The following is a 21698-nucleotide window of genomic DNA, read 5'->3' as shown; positions in this document are numbered from 1 at the left end:
ATTGTCCCGTCACTCGACTCTAGGAGGGCCCGCCCGCACGCGCCAGAAACCCGCCCCCGCCACGCAGCGATTGGTCAACCGTCAGGTCGCTCGACCGTACGATTGGTCGACCTCGACGTCACTCAATGCTAATGAGCAGATAATGAGCGGAATTTTGAACGTTTTTTGGATACCGCGGGCGCAATTTTTGTCCGTCCGAAACGTAAATACGCTTATGAGCGTTCTGGAATCGTAAGCTTTCTTTTGATGTAACGCACGTGCAGGTACGCTCTATAACTTTAGAGTGTATAGCCGGACAGACACATCGAAGGACAGATAGACAGACAGATCTATCCGTTTATATATATAATACTAGCTGAAGTGCCCGGCGGTGCCAAGGCTTTTTCGAGGGTATGTTGTTGTTGGAAGAGAGAGAGAGAGAGCGACTGGGGGGGGGGGGGGGGGAAGAGAGAGAGAGAGAGAGAGCGCGACTGGGGGGGGGGGAAGAGAGAGAGCGACTGGGGGGTAGAGAGAGAGCGACTGGGGGGTAGAGAGAGCGCGTGGGTGGGGGGGGAAGGGAGGGCGGGGGGGAAGGGAGGGGGGAAGGAAGGCGGGGGGGAGGGAGGAAGGGAGGGCTTGAGGCTGAGAGACAGGCACGGCCACGCCCGGTTGCCGTGGTAACCCTGCCGCGCCGCCCCGCACTGCCGAGAGCCCAGCTCTCCGAGCCACGCCCCCCCCCACCGGCCGAGAGCCGCGCTCTCCGAGCCCCGCCCCCCCCGGCCGAGAGCCGCGGTCTCCGAGCCCCGCCCCCCCCCGGCCGAGAGCCGCGCTCTCCGAGCCCCGTCCCCCCGGCCGAGAGCCGCGCTCTCCGAGCCCCGCCCCCCCCCGGCCGAGAGCCGCGCTCTCCGAGCCCCGCCCCCCCGGCCGAGAGCCGCGCTCTCCGAGCCCCGCCCCCCCGGCCGAGAGCCGCGCTCTCCGTGCCCCGCCCCCCGGCCGAGAGCTGTGCTCTCCAAGCCCCGCCCCCCCCGGCCGAGAGCCGCGCTCTCCAAGCCCCGCCCCCCCCGGCCGAGAGCCGCGCTCTCCAAGCCCCGCACCCCCCCCCCCCGGCCGAGAGCCGCGCTCTCCAAGCTCCAGCCGGCCCGCACTCCCGTTGCTGGGGTAACCCGATCCGCACTCTCGAGAGCCCCGCCCCCCCCCCCCGCCCGTGCCGAGCGCGGAACAGAGTCTCACCTGCTCCTGCTGCGCGCGCACCCTGACCCTCGTGGCTGACGCCGTTGCCCCGGGTAACATGACACGGCGGGGGGGGGGGAGGGAGGGGGGGAGGGGGGAGGGTGGTGAGGAGCTTAGCAGCAACCCAGTTACCTAGCTTGGGCCTGGCTGGGCAAGAAAGGCCCAGGCTTTCAGGCCTAAGAAAAAAACGGGCAAAGGTAGGAAAAAGAATGTTCAGGTGAGATAAAATATTTACAAATGAGTGATTTATTTTAAAAGAATTTAATAAATTGAATTTTATTTTGCTGGAAAAGTATATTTGAAAAGAAAGACGCAGAAAGCAGGAAAAAGAATGGAAGCAAGATGGCGGCTACTCACCTCGGTTCAGAACGATAAGGCCCGCCCACACACGCACCGATTGGTCGACCGTCAGGTGACCAAAGCGTAGGATTGGTCAATCATCCAGTCACTCGACCGTAGGAGGGCCCGGCCGCACGCGGCAGCAAGCCGCCGTACGATTGGTCGACCTCGAGGTCACTCTGTCGCTAATGAGCGGATAATGAGATGCTAATGAGCGGAACGTTGAAGGTTTTTCAGATACTGCGGGCGCGATTTTAGCCCGGCCGAAACGTAAATACGCTTAAAACCGTCTCGGAAGCGTAAGCTTTCTTTGGAGGTAACGCGCGCGTAGGTATGCCCTGTAACTTTCGAGCGCATAGCCCGACAGACGCACAGGCGATGACAGACAGAATGACAGACAGACAGACAGATCGACCGATTTATATATATAGATAGCTGGGGGGAGCCCGGCTTTGCCAGGGCTGTTTTGGGCTGGGTGGTTTAAATCGAGTGCCAGGCTTTGGGCCCTGTCTGTGTCCCTTTGTGAATCTGGTGCTGGGCAACATTTTAAATCGAGTCCCAGGCTTTAGGGCCCTGTCTGTGTCCCTTTGTGAATGTGCTGCCGGGCAACATTTCTACCTTTTAATACCTTGAAAGGTGAAAGTGAAAGTACTTATAAAACGTTTTTGGTAAATCTTATGTTATTTTTAAAAAGAGAAACTAACTTTTTCAAAGCTGGATACGGAGAGTAGTTTGAGCTGCAACCAGTGAAAGAATGGCTGGCAGTTCCCTGAGATGAAAACGATTAGTCCCGCCCACACACACACTTAATACCTTGAAAGATGAAAGTGAAAGTACTTATAAAACGTTTTTGGTAAATCTTATGTTATTTTTAAAAGAGATACTAACTTTCAAAGTAGTTTGAGCTAGAAGCTGCAAGCACTGAAACAATGGCTGCCAGATCCCCGAGATGAAAACGATTAGTCCCGCCCACACACACACACACCGATTGGCCAACCATCAGGGGACCGTACTGTAGGATTGGTCAATCGTGACGGCACAGGATTGGTCGAACCTTGACGTCAGTCAATCAATGCTAGCAGATAATGAGTTTAATTTTGAAGGTTTTTTGCATAAGGCGCGAACAATTTTCGTCCGACCGAAAAGTAAATACGCTTACCAGCGTCCCGGAAGCGTAAGCTTTCTTCGGAGGTAACGCGCGCGTAGGTACGCGGTATAACTTTCGAGCGCATAGCCGGACAGACGCACACCCGAGGACAGACAGACCGACAGACAGACAGACCGACAGACAGACAGACAGGCAGACAGACCGACAGATAGATAGATAGACAGACAGACAGACACTGACTAGCTGGGGGGAGCCCGGCTTTGCCAGGGCTGTTGTGGGCCGGGCGGTTTAAATCGAGTGCGAGGCTTTGGGGCCTCTCTGTGTCCCTCTGTGAATCTGGTGCCGGGCAACCTTTTAAATCGAGTCCCAGGCTTTCAGGCCCTGTCTCTCTCTCCGTGTGAATCTGCTGCCGGGCAACATTTCTACCTTTTAATACCTTGAAAGATGAAAGTGAAAGTACTTTTAAAAATAACATAAGATTTACCAAAAACGTTTTATAAGAGATACTAACTTTTTCAAAGCTGGATGATCAAAGTAGTTTGAGCTGGAAGCTGAAGTAATGTCAGTGAAACAATGGCTGCCAGATCCCGGAGATGAAAACGATTAGTCCCGCCCACACACACACACACACCGATTGGCCAACCATCAGGGGACCGTACTGTAGGATTGGTCAATGGTAATGGCACAGGATTGGTGGAACCTTGACGTCAGTCAATCAATGCTAAGCAGCAGATAATGAGTTTAATTTTGAAGGTTTTTTGCATAAGGCGCGAACAATTTTCGTCCGACCGAAAAGTAAATACACTTACGACCGTCCCGGAAGCGTAAGCTTTCTTCGGAGGTAACGCGCGCGTAGGTACGCTCTATAACTTTCGAGCGCATAGCCGGACAGACGCACACATGAGGACAGACAGACAGACAGATCGATTCCTTTATATATATATAGATAGATAAAATACCTTCTTTTGTCTTGATTACATTGAAAAAGGAATAATTAAAAGGGCTGTGTAAGAAGGATTTGCAAGTGTACCATCACTAATTTATAAAAATTTGGTTCCAATCATAAAACGTCCTTGCAAACTAGTTATGATTCAGTTATACTATAAGGGCATATTTCTTCCCTCTAGAACGAACCTCATCAGTCAGTTGCCTCTCGGACAGTTTTGAACTGTGAAGTACTTTTTTACTGAAAGTGAGGATATTAGTGTCCACATCAAACCATCAACATTACTCATCCCCAGTCTCAGAAGAGCACCCTCTATTGCACCAGTGTGGCATTTCCCAATTGACGCCACCCTGCAGTCAGGGGGGAGCCTTCAATTTTGCTGACAATTACTGTTGAATTAAGGTCAGTTTTGGGCTGTAGGCCCATGTTCACTAGGAGATAGTGCAGATTGGGCAGGAAGTGGAAGCAAGCAGTGCCCTTTACCACCCAGCCGACCGTGAATGGTCCATCTCCAAGCCAATCACTTCATGACCTACAAGGTCATGCGGAAATAGCTGAACTCTTACAGACAGTTCAAGCGGTCGTCAGACGTCGTCTCCAGGGCCCCAGCCAAAGCAGCGCCCACTCGTCATTGGCAAGACAATGTAGAACGCGCAGGAGAGCCTGAGCTTGAACGCTAGGAGATGAAGACTGCCCAAACTGACCTGTCCTTTGCAGTCCACCTAGTTCCACTGATTCCTCACCTTTTGGGCTTGATTTTTATCGAGGAGGCGGATTGAGGGCAGGTCCGCTGCTCGGCAGCTTTCGGACCCGCTCCCGGATGCCGCCGGCCCACAGTTCCAATTTTTGATTCATTGGCTTCGTTACGGCCGATGTGCGGGTCCCACCAGGCAATTGCTTGGAGCATGTCAGTTTCTCGCGTCTGATGACACGTTTTTGGAGTAAAAATTTAAAGGGGCCATGCCCCTTTGCAAAAAATGTAACTGGAATGGCTTGGTTCTGTTTATCTAGAAAGGGGAGTTGACAGCGGCTGGTGTGAACACAAATAATTGAATGAAATTGTTGGTCATATTATTCCAGAAAGACATTTATGATTTTTTTTTAATCTATCACTGCAGTATGTGACTAAGAAATGAAAAATATGCCAGATGTGTTCCAATCATTGGCTTAGTAAAATTAATGTTTTTCCTTTTAAAGGTGCTGGCTGCTGCAGGAATGGCAGCCCCAGAAACTAAGGCTGCACCCAAGTTCAATGAGGGCTCCCTCCATGCTCTTGTGGAAGGAGTTAGAGGACGTCAGGAGATCCTCTTCCCTGGAAATGGAAGGAGGAGGCCTCCTCAGCAAACCAAGACAGCTTGGCTGCAAATTGCTGAGGAGGCGAGTTCGAGGTTTGTGTGCAGACGCCCATGGGTTCAGTGTCGAAAAAGGTTTAATGATCTGCTGAGATCACCTAAACTGTGGGTTCTGTGTTCTGGGAAATGGAAGTTCAAGAGTGAGGGCTCAGGGCGAATGCCATGTAGAATGTTGGTGGTGACACTGAGCGCTTTAGTAGACAGATGATGCCTGGGGTTTTGAGGATGTTGGACTTATATTCATCTCCATGTGCCAGCCACCTGTGGTTGAAGCGTAAGCTTACGCGAATCTGGCATGGATGAGTGCAGCCCATGCCTGACGGCCAGCAATGTGTTCGCCTGCTGCTGGATTGGCCACATCCGACGCCACAAAGCGTCGCTCCCCGTCCTCCTCCTCAACCTCTTCCTCGTCCTCTTCCTCCGAGGAGGCTGTGTGCTGAGTCACTTGTTCATGCGGCAGCACTAAGCCATGGTGCTGTGCGATGTTGTGCAGGGCACAGCAGACCATGACGATTCTGGACACCCTGGCTGGTGCATACTGCAAGGCTCCTCCAGATCTGTCCAGGCATCGGAAGCGCATTTTGAGCAAGCTGATGGTTTGCTCGATGATGCTTCTGGTGGATAAGTGGCTCAAATGGTACTGCTCATCAGCATCGTTTGATGGCCTCCTCATCGGTGCCATAAGCCACTTTTTCAGGGGGTAGCCCTTGTCGCCAAGAAGCCATCCGGAAAGTTGGTTTGGCGGATGGAAGAGCTGAGGCACAGTAGACTGGCGCAGGATGAAAGAGTCATGGCAACTGCCAGGGTACTTTGTGCAAACATGTATGATGATCTTCCTGTGGTTACACACCAGCTGGACGTTCAGGGAGTGGAAGCCCTTGCGGTTGACAAATACAGCTGGGTTGTGATGGAGTGCCCTAATGGCTACATGTGTGCAGTCAATGACGCCCTGCTCCATTGGCAAGCCTGCCATATTGGCAAAGCCAACCGCACGCGCCGTCATACTTGGGCCATCCGTGGAGAAGTGGATATAATTGTGGGCATTTGCAAAGAGGGCATCGGTGACCTACGTGATGCAGGTGTGTGCGGCCGACTGGGAGATGCCGCTGATGTCTGCAGCTGATCCCTGGAAGGAGCCCGAAACAAAGAAGTTGAGTGCAGTGTTGACTTTGACAGCCACTGGTAAGGAATGTCCACACGCTCCTCTGGGCTCCATGTGTCGGTGCAGCATTGCGCAGATGTCAGCGACTACGTCAGCCTCCTTTGGCACTGCTGCTCAATCATGCTGAGGAAGCTGATCCTCTGCCTGTAAACCCTGTGTTGGGGGTATCTCCTGCAGCGAGGTGCAGCCCTGCGCTAAGGCCCTCTGTCCTGTGCATCATCAGGTGGGTGAGGAGGAGGTTGGCGCTCCTGGTGCTGGTGCTGCCACCGCGGCTGCTTTTCCTCCAAATCTGACAACCAGGATGAGAGGATATAAATGTTTCCCATCCCGTAGCTATAGATTTCACTTGAGGCAAGTTGCTTGCAAGCGCACAGTCTAAGTGGCCTGAAATGATTCCTATCACATCACACTGCAGATGGCTGTCAGCTTGAACAGTCATAGAGTCATAGAGTTATACAGCACAGAAAGAGGCCCTTCGGCCCATCGCGTCCACGCCGGCCATCAATCCCTGTCTAATCTAATCCCATTTTCCAGCATTGGGTCCGTAGCCTTGTATGCTATGGCATTTCAAGTGCTCATCCAAATGCTTCTTGAATGTTGTGAGGGTTCAGTCAAGGTCAGTAGATTCGCAAAATCTTATCCCAAACCTCCAACAACAAGGTTGTTGCATTTGAATGTCAGCCATGTTTCAGGGGTGCTTTTAAAGTGCTGCACCAATTACTACAAATCATGTCCTCCAGCAACTCGTCTCCTTGCAGCTGGCCTGTTTCTGGACAAGACGGAAAACAGGAGCCAGAGGCACGAAAATGGGAAACCACTATCAAAATAGGATTAGCAAGGCAGTTAACAGGCTGTTAACTGCCTTAACTACCTGTCCCACCGATTCCAGTTGGGTCAGTTTGGGAGCAGCTGAACAGACACTGACAAAAATCGGGTGGGGGCGGGTTGGGTGTCTGAAGCCATTTTTCCCGATTTTTCCCGAGACCCGCCTCCAAACCCGCCTCCTCAGGGCAATTAAAATCAAACCCTTTGACATTGTATCCCATGTTATGTTAGGACACAGCTGATACAACACACAGCTTATTGGTAACACACAGCAATTGGTTTGGTTATGATGAAAGTGCAGTACCTGCACACATGGAATGAAAAGACATTTTTATCAGTGTTATAGTCATCAATATGTAATATAACAGGGTAAGACTTAAGCTACTAATTTTACAATACCAACATAACTTTGCTTCACCTGAATGACAGGGAGTTTATTCAGTCACATTAGAGTGGCTCGTTAAAACCACCTACAATTGACATCTATAGAACTGTGACTGAAATACAATGAAAATGAACTAATTTTGCAATGAGAGGGTGACATAAAGAGCTCAGCATTTGGTTTACAATTCAAGTGAACAATTAAACAAAACCAAGTCCAACCAGCACTGGCAGTGACTTCCTGAGCATCTTGTGTCTCCTCCTCCTGTCGTTGGTGAAATTATTCAAGAGAGTCATTAGTGTTTAAATAAAGCGCTATTGAGTAAAAGTAGCTCAAAAGGAGTACAAAATGAAATGAAACACTGACTTGTGTTTCACTTGTAACAAGGCTTAAATGTTTACTCATGTGAATTCTGGAATGCAGCATCGAGCTTCAGGCATTGGCACATCTTGCTAACCACTAGGGCTGATAGTTTAGCACTACTGCCCTCACTAGCAGACTACATCGGTGTCATGCATATTTTGTGCTCCATAGTAAAGTGCAGCCAGTGCTGCTGGAGAAGGCAGATTCCTTCCACATTTCCCCCTGCCCTCGATCACCCCCACACCCCCACCGTCCCGGTCCCCCACCGCCGCCATGCTGCATCTGGTTTACATTTTAAGCAAACACGTTTCCTCTCACCCTGCTGATCCTGTACTTTTGCACACACCAAGGAGTGGCCTTTTTTCAGCAAAATTATCAATTTTGTGAAGACCTGTGAATAAAAGCAGAGAGAGAAAAAAAATTCAGAACAATGAGGGACTTTCATCAACACGTATGTCAGCGCTTCAGTGACTGCCAGTTCTCTCTCCCTCAGTCCGCCACCCACCCACTCTGGTCCATTAGTCGCACGAAGATGCAGTTTAGGGGCAGGAAGTGTGTTAATGGAATTACAACTGTAACTCTGTAATCAAATCATGATATAAATATTTCCTAAGTCAAAAAATGAAAACAGGACATTCTTTTCTGTGGGTTATGTGCTGAACCACAGTCTTAATGTTTGGTCCACACAAAAAAAAAGAGTAAAAACAAAATGCAGAAGATCAAATGGCAAAAAGCTATGAAAAGATAAATTAGCTGAGGGGGGTTGAGTAAGTATGAAAGAGAAAATGGAAACACTGCAAGTATTTTGGAGCTGTAGAATCAGCTGCAGGATGAAAAGTGTTTTACCTAGGAGGGACATTAACCTTGCAAACAAACAGCTTTAAACAATTAGTGCCTGAAGCAGCCTCCAACGCTTGTTGCCTTCTTTCACTAAAAAGCCCAACATAGACTCCAGTTGTGATTATAATTACTCCCCGGGTACACAAACACTGAAAAAACATGTTCATCTGGGTGTTAATGATGGATTAATAATATTTCTGCCGCAGAGAAACAGCTGATGTGCACTGTTTTGGCATTTAAATTTTCCTTTACGACTTGGTCCAGCTTGCCCGTGTAAGTTGTCCACCTTGTAGATTAAACATCTGGGCTTGGGGAAAACCAGAAGGATTGTGCATCTGTGTGCTCCATCTTCCCCGCATATTCCCCCAATACATAGTGTTAGGTAGAAAAAATATATCAATAAAATCATACAAGGAACCAAAAAAACATACCTAGAAGAAACTAATGAAAAATAATTGGGGAGATGGGATTCTTCTTGGCTAAGTGACAGGAAACCGAGAGTAGTGGTGAACTGGACTGGAGGAAGGTGTTCTCAGGGGTCGGTTCTAGGACCACTGCTTTTCTTGATATCTATTAATGACTTGGACATGAGTGTACAGGGCACAATTTCAAAATTTGCAGATGACACAAAACTTGGAAGTATAGTGAACAGTGAGGAGGAGAGTGATAGACTTTAGGAAGCTGGTGAAATAGGCGGACACGTGGCAGATGAAAGTTAACGCAGAAAAGTGTGAAGTGATACATTTTGGTAGAAAGAATGAGGAGAGTACATATAAACTAAAGGGTACAATCCTAAAGGGAATGCACGAACAGAGAGACCTGGGGGTATGTGTGCACAAATCATTGAAGGTGGCAGGACAGGTTGAGAAAGCAGTTAAAAAAGCTTACAGGATCCTGGGCTTCATGAACAGAGGTATAGAGTACAAAAGTGTGGAAATTATGATGAACCTGTATAAAACACTGATTCGACCCCAACTGGAGTATTGTGTCCAATTCTGGGCACCACACTTTAGGAAGGATGTGAAGGCCTTAGAGAAGGTGCAGAAAAGATTTACGAGAATGATTCCAGGAACGAGGGACTTCAGTTACGTTGATAGACTGGAGAAGCTGGGGTTGTTCTCCTTGGAGCAGAGAAGATTGAGAGGAGATTTGATGGAGGTGTTCAAAACCATAAGGGGTCTAGACAGAGTAGATAAAGAGAAACTGTTCCCATTGGCAGAAGGGTCGAGAACCAGAGGACACAGATTTAAGGTGATTGGCAAAAGAACCAAAGGCGACATAAGAAAAAACTTTTTTACACAGCGAGTGGTTAAGATCTGGAATGCACTGCCTGAAAGGGTGGTGGAGGCAGACTCAATCTTATCATTCAAAAGGGAGTTGGATAAGTATCTGAAAGAAAAAAATTTGCAGGGCTACGGGGAAAGGGCAGGGGAGTAGGACTAACTGAAAGTCGGCATGGGTTCGATGGGCCGAATGGCCCTCTTCCGTGCTGTAACCATTCTATGACTCTATAACCAGCAAGTCAGTATCTTAATAGGCAGGTAGTCCTAGACACGCAGACAGCTTACCAGTGCGCTGTTCTGGCAAGCTGCGAAATTTTAGCGAAGCAGTTCAGCTATTTAAAGTGACAACGTCTGCCAAGCTCAAAGTGTCGGTTTGGAATGGAACAATAAACAACAACTTGCATTTATATGGTGCCTTTAAAGTAGTAAAACGTCCCCAAATTTTGGGTCTTCCACAGTATACAGCAATATGCGATGTACAGGAATGAAGACAAGTACAATACAAATAAACTGAATGTGATCTTTCTTGTGATAGGAGGTTGATTTATATCAAACAGGGGGACATTAGTGCTGGTGGATTGTGCAGTGAGATGACATCTCATGCAAGGTTTCGCCCTGCAAAAATTCTGTGGATCATTGGAGTGCGGAGTATTGACGATTCATTTGCATTTGGTTACTTGCTGCCTGAATTCAAGATGGCAGCTATGACACAGACAATCGGTAGTTAACTGACGAGGTATAATCCCAGAAATAAAATTTAATTACATCAGTATCTTTTATGCTTTACGCTCTCAAAGGATTTTAAATACGCCTTACTTCAAGATAATAGTGACAAATATGCAGCTTTAAAAAAAAATTAATCCATCTCAGTTCTTATAAACACAGACAGACATTTTGTAAAAACAAGTGATTAGTTACAAGAAAAATGTCACGACATCGTGAGATCTCTCTGGGATTGTGGTGTCTACATACTAACACACACAAGTTTCAAAATGTCAGTGGAAATTTCAAATATTTGTTCAGTAAACATGCTCTATAGAACCACAGCATTTTAATCAAGGAAACATGGGAGCTCATTTAACAGATACTCTGACCCACACACATGCACAAAGGCACAGTCAGACAAGAGATAATCACACAGGCAACAGATTCAGACTCTTTACTTCCTAAATGACACTTAACTACCAAGTATCAAAGGATCCTATTTTCTGTCAATGTTATTTACTTTTTAGTACAGTACTTATGGGAAGGTGGGGGGCTGGGGAGTGGGGGAGAAGTAGGCCAGTGGATTGTAAGCAGTGCTATACTACGATTAGGTAGGGTACAAACATTCTGCATCATGGAGTCATAGGACGCTCGCCTCTGAGTCAGAAGGTTGTGGGTTCAAGTCCCACTCCAGAGACTTGAGCACAAAAATCGAGGCTGAAACTCCAGTGCAGTACTGAGTGAGTGCTGCACTGTTGGAGGTTCGACTGCGCAGGCTCAATGGGCCGAATGGCCTCCTTCTGTGCTGTAACCATTCTATGATTCTAGGTGCCGTCTTTTGGATGAGACATTAAACCAAGGCCCCGTCTGCTCTTTCAGGTGGATTTAAAAGACCCCATGGTAATATTTCGAAGAGCAGGGGAGTTATTCCCCAGTGTCCTGGCCAATATTTATTCCTCAATCAACATCACTAAAACAGATTATCTGGTCATGATCGCATTGCTGTCCGTGGGAGCTTGCTGTGCGCAGCTTGGCTGCTGCGTTTCCGACATTACAACAGTGACTACACTTCAAAAAGTACTTCATTGGCTGTAAAACGCTTTGGGACGTCCGGTGGTCATGAAATGCACTATATAAATGCAAGTCAGTCCTTCTTTCAAACAATGAACTCCTAATACCAGACAGACAACTGCGCAGCGGCATAGATCAACAACAACTTTCATTTATATAGCACCTTTAACATACTAAAACGTCCCAAGGCGCTTCACAGGAGTGTTATCAAACAAAGTTTGACACTGAGCCACATAAGGAGATATTAGGACAGGTGACCAAAAGCTTGGTCAAAGAGGTAGGTTTTAAAGAGCGCCTTGAGGGAGGAGAAAGAGGTAGAGAGGCAGAGAGGGAGTTCCAGAGCTTAGGGCATAGGCAGCTGAAGGCCCAGCAACCAGTGGTTGAGCGATGAAAATCGGGGATGTGCAATAGCACAAAATTGGAGAAATGCAGAGATCTCGGAGGGTTGTAGGGGCTGGGGAGGTTAGAGAGAAAGGGAGGGGAGAGGTCATGGAGGGATTTGAAAACAAGAATGAGAATTTTAAAATCGTGCTTGCTGACCTACATTGGCTCCCAATTAAGCAATGTCTCGATTTTAAAATTCTCATCCTTGTTTTCAAATCCCTATAATTCCCCTAGACCTCTGCTCCTTTTGAACATCCCCAATTTTAAATGCTCCACCATTGGCGGTCATGCCTTCAGCTGCCTAGGTCCTAAGCTCTGGAATTCCCTCGCTAAATCTCTCCGCCTCTCCACTTTTCTTTCCTCCTTTAAGACGCTCCTTAAAACCTACCTCTTCAACCAAGCTTTTGGTCATCTGCCCTAATATCTCCTTATATGGCTCGGCATCAAATTTTCTTTTTCTTTTAGAACACTCCTGTGAAGCGCCTTGGGACGTTTTATTACATTAAAGGTACTATATAAATATAAGTTGTTGTTGTCTCAATCATATCCTCCTATGCCATACACATCGTACACTAGTAAAGGGAAGAATCAAGTGAACAAGGACATCCACTAGAATGATACCAGGGATGAGGGACTTCAGTTATGTGGAGAGACTAGAGAAGCTGGGATTGTTCTCTTTAGAATAGAGCAGGTTAAGGGGAGATTTAACAGAGGTTTTCATAATTATGAAGGGTTTCGATAGAGTAAATAAGGAGAAACTGGCAGGAGGGTCGGTAACCAGAGGACACAGATTTAAGATAATTAACAAAGGAACCAAAGGGGAGATGAGGAGATTTTTTTTTATGCAACAAGTTGTGATGATCTGGAAAGCACTGCCTGAAAGGGTGGTCGAAACAGATTCAATAATAACTTTCAAAAGGAAATTGTATATATATATATGTGTATGTATACTTGAAAAGGAAAAATTTGCAGGACTATGGGGAAAGAGCAGGGGGGAGTGTGACTAATTGGATAGCTCTTTCAAAGAGCCAGCACAGAGACGATGGGCCGAATGGCCTCTTTCTGTGCTGCATGATTCTATATAGCCTCTGCTAATGTAATTCTTCCGGGCAGAGCAGAAGAAAACTAACGCATGACCCAAGTTGGAATCCTGCAAATGTTTCCCTCCTTCCCGGCAAAGTTACTTGATCCCTCCATCTGGGGTGAGCCTATTTTCAACGTGTTTGCAACTCTTGATAGCTTACACAGACAAGGGCAACTGCAATCTGCTGCACTGCTGCTTGTGGGGATACACATTAGGAATGGAGAAAACACATTCAGCACTGACAGCCCCTTTTAAAGGAGCATTTATGGTCAGCATCTTTGTTTCCTGACAAATTCAGCACAACAGGAAACAGTCCTATGTTTCATATCCAGAACTTTTTAGAGACTTTTATTATGTGACAAAGAAAAAAATATAATGTTCAAAAACACTACAAGGAAGTTCTATTTTAGTGAACAGAATGGACTGGTGGGTATCACAGAATCACAGAAACCCCACAGTGCAGATAGAGGCCATTTCGGCCCATCGAGCCTGCACCGACACATGTCCCACCCGATCCCCGTAACCCCTACACCAACACATATCCCACCCTCACTCAAAATAAAATCGTCCTTTAAAAAAAGTCACGTCAAATTCTTTTCATAGATTCATAGAATAGTACAGCGCAGGAGGCCATTCAGCCCGAGTCTACGCCGGCTCTTTCGAAGAGCAATCCAGTTAATCCCACTCCCCACTCTTTCCCCATATCCGTGCAATTGTTTCTCCTTCAAGTATTTATCCAATTCCCTTTTGAAGGCCACTATTGAATCTGTGCCCACCACCCTATCAGGCAGTGCATTCCAGATCCTAACCACTCGTTGCGTAAAAAAGTTTTTCCTCATGTCGCCTCGGGTTCTTTTGCCAATCACCTTAAATCTGTGTCCTCTGCTTATCGACCCTTCAGCCATGACTAATAAAACAAATATACATTATATGAAAGATAATACGGTGGCTTTACTAACCAATTGGTATCAAATCATCATTTCAACCGTGGATTAAACTCAGCTACTCTCCAGTTTCACCAATTTTCACTTGAGCTGCTCATTGGAGTGGTTCACAGTGTCAGCTGTGGCTCAGTTGGCAACTCTATTGCCTCTGAGTCAGAGGGTTGTGGGTTCAATTCCCACTCCAGAGACTTGAGCACCATATTCTAGGCTGACAGTACTGAGGGAGTGCTGCAATGTCAAAGGTGCCATCTTTCAGATGAGACGTTAAACCGAGGCCCCGTCTGCTCTCTCAGGCGGACGTAAAAGATCCCACAGCCACTATCAGAAGAACAGCAGGGGAGTTCTCCCCAGTGTCCTCGCTAATATTTATCTCAATCAATGTCACTAAAAAAAAAAAATTATCTGGTCATTAGCACATTACTGTTTGTGGGAGTTTGCTGTGCGCAAATTGCCTACTGCGTTTCCTACATTACAAAAATGACTACACTTCAAAATTACTTCATTGGCTGTAAAGTGCTTTGGGACGTCCTGAGGTTGTGAAAGGTGCTGTAGAAATGCCAGTCTTTGTTTCTTTCAAAGTCCCAGAATGTGTATCTCTGAAGGTATGCTTGCTGTGGTACTGATGCATACATTTCAAGATGGTTGCAGATTCAATTCCATTCTGTGCTGAAGTAGCTGAACTCAGTCAAGGCAGCAGTTGGGGTGTTTAACCTGCTGCCACTCTCTATTTAGATTCATTCATGAAGAATGGTCAGTTAAGAGAGGTACTTTAGTACATCATCAAGGCTGACACTTTTGTGCAGTACTGAGGGTGTGCAGTGCTGTCTTTCAGATGGTGCATTAAATCAAGGTCCAGTCTCTGGGTTAGGTGGACATGGCAGCCAATTTGCCCAGCTTAGTGAAAGAAAGGAAAGTGAAAGAAAGGAGAGAGAGAGAGAAAGAAAGGAGAGAAAGAACTTGCATTTTTATAGCTCCTTTCACAACCTTAGTGTTAGATCCGTGGTTCAGTGGATAAATAATCACATGGATGCTGTACATTAACAAATAACAGGTCTTTACTGGAGGAGGGTAATCTCTAGACTGGGGTACAGAGGCATGCGCAAAGCTTATATACCGGTGTGGTCACTGCCGGTACTACAGTATACAGGAGCTGTAAAAAGTAGTTCTGACTTAAAGCACATACACTACAATTCCTCCCTTTTTAGATTAATAATACCCCCTTAATATTCAAATAACAATTAAATTTTTACATGTACATTCAATAACAAAAGTCCATTTATAGATTCAGTCTTTGGGGCGGCTTCCTGACCCTTTCGGGATAGCGCCTTTCCAGAGGTTCTTGTTCTTGGTGCAGAGGCGATTCTGACCCCTTTTCATCGGGTAGTTCATCGGGTTCCACTGCTACTGGGTCTGAAGTAGATGCTACCGGTATGTCGGGTTCATCCCCAGGTACTCGAGACATGGGGTTGACGCCTTCCTGTGACGCTAAGATCTGATCGACGTGGCGTCTCACAATGTTCTCCCCGACATCCACTGTGTACATTAATGGCCCCTGCCTTGTACATATCGTTCCGGGTTGCCACTTCTCTGTTCGATAGTCACGGGCCAAGACTGGTTGCCCTACATTGAAGCTCCTTGTCGGCTTCTCGTTGATGTGCTGGAATTGTTTGTCCTCAACATTTCTTCGCACATTTGGTCTGAGCAAGTCCAGACGGGATCTCAACCTTCGGTTAAAGAACATCATGGCCGGGGTCTGGTTGGTAACTGCATGTGTCGCGTTTCGGTAGGCTAATAAGAAATTGTCCATTTTATGCTGTAATGGAATTTCCTCGTTGCACATGGCCTTTATCGCCTTCTTAAAGGTTTGTACGAACCTCTCAGCCAATCCATTGGTGGCTGGATGATACGGGGCGGATGTGTAATGCCTTACCCCATTCCTTTTCATGAATTTTTGGAATTCGTCGGACACAAACTGTGGTCCATTATCAGAGCAGATCTGCTCTGGCAAACCGTTTCTGGCAAATATGGTCCGTAGGACTGCAATCGTTTTCTCTGTAGTGGTTGAAGACATCTTTATCACCTCAGGCCACTTTGAATGAGCATCCACTGCTATTAAGAACATTGAGTCCATGAATGGACCAGCGAAATCAATGTGCACCCGTTGCCATGGAGAGGAGGGCCACTCCCATGGGTGTAGAGGGGCATGTGGTGGTGCATTTTGGACCTTCTGGCATCCTAAGCAGCTCTTAGTTAGGTCTTCGATTTGTTGATCGATTCCCGGCCACCACACATCAGCCCTAGCAAGGCTTTTCATTTTCACTCCCCCCAGATGACCTTCATGTAGCTCCTTTAGCACTCTCTCCCTTAACTTGGGTGGAATCACCACTCTGGATCCACACATCACTGTCCCCTGGCATACTGACAGCTGTTCTCTTCTGGATGAGAATGCTGGTAACAGTGAGTCGCCATGTGTTGGCCATCCCCTCACCGTCAATTCATATACCCGTGACAGCGTCGGATCATTGCGGGTCTCCTTCTCTATATCCGCGTTTGTTACTGGCAATCGTTCAATTATCGACGAATAAAATATCTCGATAGGGTCCACTGCAGGTGCTTCCTCCACCGTAGGCAGTGGCAGGCGCGATAGCCCATCAGCGTTCCCATGCTGTTTCGTGCCTTTATATTCTACTTCATATTGATTCGCCCCTAGAAACAGGGACCATCTTTGTAACCGCTGTGCAGTCATTACTGGCACGCCCTTCTTAGGATTAAAGATAGAAACAAGTGGTTGGTGGTCAGTCAGCAAGGTGAACTTCTGCCCATGCAGATAGTGGTTGAATTTTTTTACTCCCCATACTAGGCTGAGGGCCTCCCTGTCAATCTGGGCATAGTTGCGCTCGGCTGAGGTTAGTGACCGAGACGCAAAGGCTACTGGCCTCTCCAACCCGTCTGGGAATTTGTGCGACAGCACCGCTCCAATGCCGTAGGGTGATGCATCACATGCCAAATGAATTGGTAGTGCTGGGTTGAAATGGGCCAACACCTCTTTTGATGTGATCAATTCTTTACACTTCTGGAAAGCTCATCTACGTTCGTCATCCCACTTCCATGGTACCCCTGTTTGCAGTAGGGTGTTCAGCGGGTGTAATACCGTAGACAAATTTGGTAAGAACTTGTGGTAATAGTTTACCAGCCCGAGGAACGACCTCAGTTGTGACACATTTTCCGGTGCTGGAGCCTTGACTACTGCCTCAATCTTGTCAGGGGGCTTATGTAACCCCTCTTCATCGATGACGTGGCCGCAATACGAGATCTGTTTCTGGAAAAACTCACACTTGTGGCGATTAGCTTGTAGCCCATACTCCTTTAATCTGGCGAGCACCTTCTCCAAGTTAGCGAGGTGATCACCGTCATTTTTGCCTGTGACCAAGATGTCGTCCAAATAACACTGGGTCCCTGGAATCCCTTGCAGGACCTGATCCATCGCCCTTTGCCAGATAGCCGGAGCTGAGGCTACTCCAAACACCAGCCAGTTGTATTGATAGAGACTTTTATGAGTGTTGATCGTAAGGTAATGTTTCGAAGCTTCTTCTACCTCCATTTGCAAGTACGCCTGGGCTAGATCAATTTTGGTGAAGTGTTTACCACCAGATAGCGAGGCGAAAATATCCTCAATTCGTGGAAGTGGATATTGCACCGTGTGAAGGACTGGGTTCACTGTCACCTTAAAATCCCCACAAATGCGGACCTTCTTTGGTTCCCCAGGCGTATTACTCAACGACCTCTTCATTACAGGAACGATGGGTGTAGCCCACTCGCTCCAGTCCACTTTAGACAGTACTCCTGAACGTTCCAACCCTTCCAGCTCTGCTTCAACCGCTGGTCTGATCGCATAAGGCACTGGTCTGGCCTTCAGAAACTTTGGGCTTGCATTTTCCTCTATTTTAAATTGTTGCTGTTATTCCTTTTAGTGTTCCTAGTCCCTCCTGGAACACTTCTTTTGCGTCAGTTAGCATTTTTGACAGTCGTCCAGGTGTGACGTCGTCATCCTTTTTGGCCTCAACCTTCAGTGCCTGTATGGAATGCCAATCTAATTGTATCTTCTGGATCCATTCACGTCCTAGCAGTGGTGGTCCTCCATTTGGCAATACATATATATCCATTTTAGGTATTTCCTGGCCTTTATATGTCACTTTCACCCTTATTTTTCCTTTGGGGTAGACTTTTTGCCCCGTATACGTCTTCAAGACAATCTCTGTAGCTTTCAAGGGTATGTGTGAAAATAGCCGCTTGTAGTCTCTTTGATTTATGACTGTTAGAGCTGACCCTGTGTCCAATTCCATTTCCACTTGGACTCCGTCTATCTTGAGTGTAACCCAGATAGTCTGGTGATCCTCCATTTCGGTTACATTATGTAGTTTCAGACAACCCAGCTCCTTGCTTCCGGAGTCTGTGTCACTTTTCTGTTCGTCTGAACCACTGTCCATCACCTGGTGTACCTTTTTGTACTTCTCCTGTGGAGATTTCTTACTGTTGGTTTTCTTCCCAGACCTGCAGACTCTTGCTATGTGTCCTGCTTTCCCACACTGTCTGCACACTTGGTCCTTGAACCAACAATCTTTCTGGTCATGTGTTGTTCTGCCGCAGCGATAGCACTTCCCTGTTCCATAGGTCATTTCGTTGGTGCCATATTCTTGCGGTCTCCGTTGTATCTCTGCAGCGCCCCTTGCGGCTGCTTCGTGTGATACTGCCATACTGAAAGCTTTGTCCAGCGTAAGGTCCTTTTCTGATAGAAGCCGTTTCTGGGTTCCTTCACTTTGTAGCCCACACACAAACTTGTCCCTTAACGTGTCTGCTAGTCCCGCTCCAAACTGGCAGTATTTCGATAGCTTGCGCAGTTCCGTTAGGTACTCAGCATTGCTTTCGTCTTTGTGTTGGTTCCTTTTATGGAACTTAAATCGTTCTGCTATCAGCAGCGGTGTGGGGTTTAAGTGGTCCTGTAGGATTTCTACTATGCTTTCAAAATTCTTGTTTACCGGCTTCTCTGGGGTTATTAGATTTCGCAGTAACCCATAAGTTTTTGCACCCATGGAATTTAACAGAACCAGTGCTTTATTAGCATCTGGCACTTCATTCGCCCTGCAGTACACCTCAATACGTTCCACATATGTCGCCCAATCTTCGACTTCATTGTCGAACGTAGAGATACTGCCACTCTTCGGCATCCTTGGTTGTGCGTTAACTATCACCAATGGCGCCTCCCGCGCTTCCCCTTCTTCTCCGCTGGCACAAAATGGCATCTCCCGCGCTTTCCTTCCTTCCGGCGCTCGCCCTTCTTCTCCGCTGTGGCTTCGCAAAATGGCGTCTCCCGCGCTCTTCCTTCTTCTCCGCCTGCTCAATGGTGCCTCCCGCGCTCTCCCTGCTTCTCCGCGGCTCAATGGCGTCTCCCGCGCTCTCCCTGCTTCTCCGCGGCTCAATGGCGTCTCCCCTTGCTTCGCCTCGCAGACCCTGATCAGCCCGTGATCCCTGGCTGTGCTCTGCGCGTTCTTCTCTTGATATTTGTCGACGCCGCTCAGTCTAGAACCCGGCTGTTTCTTACCCTCTCTCTCTCCGGTTTGCAGTATTTTTCCTTGACGCCGCTCGGTGTTCAACCCCCGGCTGCGCCCTGCGCTCTTCACCCTCTTTCTTACCCCGTCGACGCTGCTTGGCTCTCTCTCTGCCGTCGGTCGGCTCCAGCCGCCGCTGCTCGGGAAGGGTCTGCTCTGGACCTGTCGTCGGTCTCTTACTGCTCGTTGTGGCTGGGGAACCAAGCCCGGCTCTCCACAGCCTCCCCAGCGAAGTTGGATCTCTGCCTGACTACTGGGCGGTTGCTCGTGGTCGACGCCCGCGTTCCTGGACTCGACTATTTTTTTTTTTTATGTTGCAGGTAGATTCGCATCGACACTCGTCGCCACTGTTAGATCCGTGGTTCAGTGGATAAATAATCACACGGATGCTGTACATTAACAAATAACAGGTCTTTACTGGAGGAGGGTAATCTCTAGACTGGGGTACAGAGGCATGCGCAAAGCTTATATACCGGTGTGGTCACTGCCGGTACTACAGTATACAGGAGCTGTAAAAAGTAGTTCTGACTTAAAGGCACATACACTACACTTAGAACATCCCAAAGTGCTTTACAGTCATTAGATTACTCATAAAGTGTAGTCAGTATTGTACTAAAGGCAAATGCAACAGCCAATTTGCGCACAGCTAAGTCCCACAAACAGCAACAAGATAAATGACCTGATAATCTATTTTGATGATGTTGGTTGAGAGATAAATGTTGCCGGGACACAGGGGGAGAACTCCGCTGCCACAGGGTCTGTTACATCCACCTGAGAGGGTTTAACATCTCATCATCCAAGAGACAGCACCTCCAACAGTGCAGCACGTTCTCAGTATTGTACTGAAGTGCCAGTCTATATTATGTGCTCAAGTCTGTGGAGTTGGGTTTGAACCCACTTCCTCTAACACTTGAGCTGAAAGCACTACCACTGAGCCAAGGTTGACACCAGGAAATGTTTTGATGACATCACTGACTCCGGTATAATTAAGGAGCCATCAAAGTCCCATCATTGAAAATGATCTTTCTTGCCTACACTGTTAAGGAAGCACCTCAGCACTCACTTCCTACCAATGTGCAGTAACAATGAAGCTCACTTTGGTTATTAAGTGCCAGCACAACTGGTTGCAGCCAGTACGAAAGGGCAAGAAGAGACCTGCTCAACATATGTCAGCCATGGCACAGCGGTAGCACTCTCGCTATTCTGTAAAATTACCAGCTCTTCCTAGAAATCTGCAAGTTTTACAAATTTTGAAATCAATTCAGCACCTAAGGACTTGGTGTGGGTATCATAGAATCATACAGCACAGAAAGAGGTCATTCGGCCCATTGTGCCTGTGCCAGCTCTTTGAAAAGCTATTCAATTGGTTCCACTCCCCTGCTCTTTCCCCATAGCCTTGCAAATTTTCCCCTTCAAGTAATTATCCAATTCCCTTTTGAAAGTTACTATTGAATCCGATTCAACCATCCCTTCAGGCAGTGCATTTCAGGTCATAAAAACCCGCTGTGTAAAAAATGTTTTCCTCATCTCCCTTCTGGTTGCTTTGCCAATTATCTTAATTGTCGCCTCCTAAATCCATGCCCATCTTTCCCGCAACTCCATATTTGAATCCCTCCAATCACCCTGCCACAGTACCGAAACGGCTCTCAATAAATTCACAAATTACATCTTTTGTGACTGTGAGAAACGTAAACTATCCCTCCTCATCCTTCTCGACTTGTCTGCAGCCTTTGACACAGTTGACCACTCCATCCTCCTCCAACGCCTCTCCACCGTCATCCAGATTGGTGGGACTGCACTTGCCTGGTTCCATTTTTATCTATCTAATCATACCCAGAGAATTACCTGCAATGGCTTCTCTTCCCGCTCCCGCATCGATATATCCTTGGCCCCTTCCTATTTCTCATCTACATGCTGCCCCTTTGCAACATCATCCAAAAACACAGCATCAGTTTCCACATGTACGCCGACGACACCCAGCTCTACCTCATCACCACTTCTCTCGACCCCTCCACGGTCTCTAAATTGTCAGACTGCTTGTCCGACTTCCAGTTCTGGATGAGCAGAAATTTTCTCCAATTAAATATTGGGAAGA

At 47.4% G+C, this 21698-nt stretch overlaps 1 protein-coding gene across 3 annotated transcripts in view; it reads right to left on the bottom strand.

Moving 5' to 3' along the window:
• Positions 1 to 21698, bottom strand: part of bcas3 (BCAS3 microtubule associated cell migration factor) — a 1023442-nt gene that overhangs the window by 874666 nt on the left and 127078 nt on the right. For all 3 annotated transcript variants that reach the window (XM_085964689.1, XM_085964691.1, XM_085964690.1), the window contains exon 7: positions 8005 to 8077. In XM_085964689.1, coding sequence (XP_085820815.1) covers positions 8005 to 8077 — 73 coding nt within the window. The remainder of the gene's footprint in view (positions 1 to 8004; positions 8078 to 21698) is intronic.

Source organism: Somniosus microcephalus, chromosome 22 (assembly GCF_052327205.1).
Source record: "Somniosus microcephalus isolate GS21.2 chromosome 22, FLI_Smic_1.0, whole genome shotgun sequence".
Classification (NCBI taxonomy): domain Eukaryota; kingdom Metazoa; phylum Chordata; class Chondrichthyes; order Squaliformes; family Somniosidae; genus Somniosus; species Somniosus microcephalus.
The sequence above is the reverse complement of the archived record's forward strand: the minus strand, read 5'-3'. Positions and strand labels throughout refer to the sequence as shown.